The sequence below is a fragment of the Poecilia latipinna genome, unplaced genomic scaffold (assembly GCF_001443285.1).
Source record: "Poecilia latipinna isolate Pla-1442-1.1 unplaced genomic scaffold, P_latipinna-1.0 Scaffold2437, whole genome shotgun sequence".
In the NCBI taxonomy this organism is placed as follows: domain Eukaryota; kingdom Metazoa; phylum Chordata; class Actinopteri; order Cyprinodontiformes; family Poeciliidae; genus Poecilia; species Poecilia latipinna.
Window position 1 is genome coordinate 74,582 of NW_015115053.1, and position 4,801 is coordinate 79,382.

Sequence of the window (4,801 nt, forward strand, 5' to 3'; positions counted from 1 at the left end):
ACACCACCTGGTTCTACACCACCTGGTTCTACACCACCCGGTTCTACACCACCTGGTTCTACACCACCCGGTTCTACACCACCTGGTTCTACACCACCCGGTTCTACGCCACCGGGTTCTACATCACCTGGTTCTACGCCACCAGGTTCTACACCACTCGGTTCTACACCATCTAGTTCTACACCACCCGGTTCTACACCACCGGGTTCTACATCACCTGGTTCTACGCCACCTGGTTCTACACCACCCGGTTCTACACCATCTGGTTCTACACCACCCGGTTCTACACCACCAGGTTCTACATCACCTGATTCTACACCACCTGGTTCTACACCACCTGATTCTACACCACCCAGTTCTACACCACCTGATTCTACACCACCCGGTTCTACACCATCTAGTTCTACACCACCTGGTTCTACACCACCTGGTTCTACACCACCCGGTTCTACACCACCTGGTTCTACACCACCCGGTTCTACACCACCCGGTTCTACACCAGCTGGTTCTACAACACCCGGTTCTACACCATCTAGTTCTACACCACCCGGTTCTTCACCACCCGGTTCTACACCACCTGGTTCTACACCACCCGGTTCTACATCACCTGGTTCTACACCACCTGGTTCTACACCACCTAGATCTACATCACCTGGTTCTACACCAGCTGGTTCTACACCACCTGGTTCTACACCACCTGGTTCTACACCACCTGGTTCTACACCACCCGGTTCTACACCACCTGGTTCTACATCATCTAGTTCTACACCACCTGGTTCTACATCACCTGGTTCTACAACACCTGGTTCTACACCACCTGGTTCTACACCACCCGGATCTACACCACCCGGATCTACATCACCTGGATCTACATCATCTAGTTCTACACCATCCGGTTCTACCTCACCCGGTTCTATTTAGTAGTTTATAAATCACTGAACGGATTAAAGATCTGCTGCTGCTGGATCAACCTGCTGGTTCTGGTTCTGCTCTGCATCAGAACCAAACATGGAGAAGCAGCTTTCAGCTTCTATGTTCCACAGATCTGGAACAAACTTACAGAAAACTGAAAAACTGCTGAAACCCTGAGCTCCTTTCAGGCTAAACCCAGCTGGATGGAGTTGCTATGGAAACATAATCAATGAGAAACATTGATCAATAATCTGATGTGTAACGCTCCAGTTGCTGACTGTGTTTCTATGACTGTCTTTTGGATATCATGACCTTTGACCTGCCCCGTTGCTGAACAAATAAACTAGATGAATTGAGCGACAGAACCCGTCTTTCCGACCCGCCGTCAAACAGAACCAACGGTCTGATGGACTCCTGGGTCCAGAACATTTTGACTCCCTGACCTCGGACCATCAGTCTAGTTAAAGTAAAAGGTCCAATTCTGAAAGGTTAGGGTTTTCCTTCAGTAACTGATCTCAGATCGACTCACCTGTCAGTTCCTCTCGGGTACGAACTCCTCCTGCTGTCCCTTTAAATCCTCCTGTCCTCTTCCTCCTCTTTAATCCTCCTCATCCTCACTTTGTAGCTCTAATCCTCCTGCTGCTCTGATCGCCCCGATCGCCCCAACGCCTCTGACTCTATAATCTACCAACCCCAAAGGCTAACCCTGTCTCTCTCTCTCTCTCTCGCTCTCTCTCTCTCTCAATGATGTTTTGTTTGTTGGATGAGGCATCTTTAGTTTTCCCTTTCTGATTTTGGATTAATGTTTGTTTTTGTTGTTTGAGACTAGGAGTGTGAAATAAAGGCAATTTTGAACTCAAACTCTCTCCCTTTATTATGTTGAATTTTGAGTTTTTACAGTGCTGAGAATCTGTTTGTTTCCATGAATTCAGCTTCACTTCCTGCTACGTTTGGATGTGAGCTGAAGCGTTTCGGCTGTTTGAGACCAAAATTGTCCCTTTAAAATGAAACTCAACAAATATCTGATGCTTCAAATGATTTCAGAAACAAAGGAAATCAGAAAAGTCTTAAATCTTTATTCAAACTAAAACTTTACTTTCATTTCTTTTTTAACTCACATTATGTGAAAATTACCTAACATTCCTGTTTTCTCAACAGATTATTGATATTAAGTTGAAGCTCATCATTAATGGCTTTACAACCAGAAACGGTTCCACAATCAGCACCACAAACATCCTGGTTGAAACGAGACCACAACACAGAAAACTACAAAATTCAGAGAAAATAATGAAGAAGCACATCATCTCAGCTCACATTAGTTCACAGCAGAATTTTATTAACTACAGAGAAATATTCATAAATCTGCTGAGGAAACTGTAGAGAACATTTCAGTCTGTCAGGAGAACAACATGGAAACAACTAATTAACAGTGACTAGATTTACAATAAAATATCTTAAATTCTTACACAATCATTTTTCACAGTTTTCAGGTCCTGAATTGTCTACAAACCGCGTTTTAGGAAAAAAAATACGTTTGTTTTGAGTGGAGTTCCTCCTCCCTACCAGATGGCGGCAGTCGTGTGCGTTATGATGCAGCACCACGGAGTCCCAGAAGCAGCGGCAGAAGCAGAGCCTCTGACGGCAGCAGCAACATGTCGGAGCCGATCTCCGTGGGGGTGAACTTGGACGCCTTCTCTCACGCCATCAGCGGCATCCAGGCGCTCCGCTCCAGCGTCAGCCGCGTCTTCGAGTCGCTGAAGGACGGCATGAAGAACCGCGAGACTCTGGAGGGCCGCGAGAAGCGGTTCATCTCCGAGTTCCAGGACACCCTGCAGGCCGTCAACCGGGACCTGAAGTAAGATCCGCTCCGGACCGATGCCGCGTTTACATCCATTAATATTCCAGTAATCCAGTTAGGAGGGAAATATTCTCATGGACTGTACAAAAGAAGACATAAGATCAGATTTGTCTCTGTTCCCGAAAACAAAACAAACTTAAAACCATAAATTTCTCCTGCTAAAGACATTTAAAACAGGCAGAAGAACCCGGAGCGTCTGTTGGGTCAGAGGTTCTGGTTCTGGTTCTGGTTTCAGATCCAAAGCGATTCAACGGTCCGTTCTCACTTCGAAACAAACCACATCTGGTTTCACCTCCAAACACCTGAAACAAAAGCCTAAGTTCTAGATTTGATCTTCAATTAATATTTCTATAAAGTTCTTAAGGTCAAGTTTAAAGCATTATGTTGCAAAACCTCGTTAGATATTATGTTTGTATTTTTCTCTCCACTCTATTTTATGTTTGTTTGAATTAAATGCATTAGGAAAAAATTGGATGTGAGGAAATACAACTGCTGTGCTCCTTCAAAATAAGAGCATGGATATAAACGTCCAATTTGAAGAATTGCTAAAACTTTATTCAACTGAAAATTAGCGCTTCAGGATTTATCCAGAAAATTCAATTTAGGGGACGACCCGATCCAGACTCTGATCCTGCTGGACCCAGATGAAGCCTGAAACCACGTGGCTAACAGATGGCTAATGGGTTAGCTAAAGCAGTGACAGGAAGTCATGTGTTGGTGCCTGGGGCCAGTTACTGGGACCAGTGGGCCCGGTTCCCTGGTTGCTAGGTAACCAGTGCACCTCCTGTCCCGCAGTGAGCTGGAGCGTCTCAGCGGCCTGGTGGGCCGTCCCTCAGAGTCCCATCCGCTCCATAACAGCGGGCTGCTGAGTTTGGACCCGGTTCAGGACAAAACTCCTCTCTACTCTCAGCTGCTGCAGGCCTACAAGTGGTCCAACAAGGTGAGGCCCGCCGGCCGGCCTGATGCTGCTGCCATGGCAACAGCATCTCATCTACACTTAATGTCCCGGCTCCTACCTGAGCCTGTTAACATCCTGTAACCATGACAACAAGCAGCACCATGCATGTTGGCTCTGGTTCTGGTTTCAGCTGCAGTACCACGCCGGTTTGGCCTCCAGTCTGCTGAACCAGCAGTCGCTGAAGCGATCGGCCAATCAGATGGGAGCGTCAGCCAAGAGACGGCCCAAAGTCCAGCCCAGTACGCTGGTGCTGCCACCCCAGTGAGTCCTACTGACGGGGTCACCTTTAGCTGCACCTTTAGCTGCACCTTTAGCTGCACCTGTAGCTGCACCTGCGACAGGCCTTTCCCTTCTCCCTGTGCAGGTATGTGGATGATGTCATTTCCCGGGTCGGTAGGATGTTTCCAGATATGACCATCGAGCTTTTCAGACCCAACGGGACGTCAGCTGTGCTGCTGGTACGTCAGAACCGATTACAGCCCAGGTAACAGATGGAGGCGTCTCCATCTCAGCTCTCTCGTTCTCAGGTGACCCTTGGGAAGGTGCTGAAGGCGATCGTTGTGATGCGTTCTCTGTTCATCGATAGAACCGTCGTCAGAGGTTTTAATGAGAACGTCTACAGTGAGGATGGAAAGGTGAGGCTCACCTGGGCAGTGTCTCCATGGTAACCCGGGCAGATTCCCATGATTGTCTCCATGGTAACCTGGGCAGGTTCCCATCTATGTCTTTGCTGAATGTCTCCATGCTAATGCTTGTGTCTTTGTCCCAGCTGGACATTTGGACCAAGTCTCAGTACCTGGTTTTCCAGAAAGTAAGACTGACCTTCCTCTATGTTTCTGTTGAGGTACTTTGAGTGTTCAGCTTCCTGATTGGTTGTGTGGTTGCTAGGTAACTGACCATGCTACAACAGCCCTGCTGCATTACCAGCTGCCCCAGATGCCCGACGTAGTCGTCCGCTCCTTCATGGCGAGTCGCTTTATCTGCTGCCTTTATACTAGTTTCTCTGTCTCACCTTGTCTCACCTGTCCCACATTGTCTCACCTTGTCTCACCTGTCCCACATTGTCTCACCTT

At 47.6% G+C, this 4,801-nt stretch overlaps 2 protein-coding genes across 2 annotated transcripts in view; one reads left to right on the forward strand and one right to left on the reverse strand.

Annotated features, from left to right (window-relative positions):
- The window catches only part of ntng2a (netrin g2a), a 19,801-nt gene extending 17,460 nt beyond the window's left edge, over positions 1-2,341 (reverse strand). Inside the window, exon 1 of the mRNA XM_015019456.1 lies at positions 1,442-2,341. The gene's annotated coding sequence lies outside the window, so the exon portion shown is untranslated. The remainder of the gene's footprint in view (positions 1-1,441) is intronic.
- A 138-nt stretch (positions 2,342-2,479) lies between these two features.
- The window catches only part of med27 (mediator complex subunit 27), a 7,832-nt gene continuing 5,510 nt past the window's right edge, over positions 2,480-4,801 (forward strand). The window contains exons 1-7 of the mRNA XM_015019463.1: positions 2,480-2,767; positions 3,566-3,710; positions 3,859-3,989; positions 4,093-4,186; positions 4,256-4,363; positions 4,498-4,539; positions 4,617-4,694. Coding sequence (XP_014874949.1) covers positions 2,565-2,767; positions 3,566-3,710; positions 3,859-3,989; positions 4,093-4,186; positions 4,256-4,363; positions 4,498-4,539; positions 4,617-4,694 — 801 coding nt within the window. The 5' untranslated portion in view covers positions 2,480-2,564. The remainder of the gene's footprint in view (positions 2,768-3,565; positions 3,711-3,858; positions 3,990-4,092; positions 4,187-4,255; positions 4,364-4,497; positions 4,540-4,616; positions 4,695-4,801) is intronic.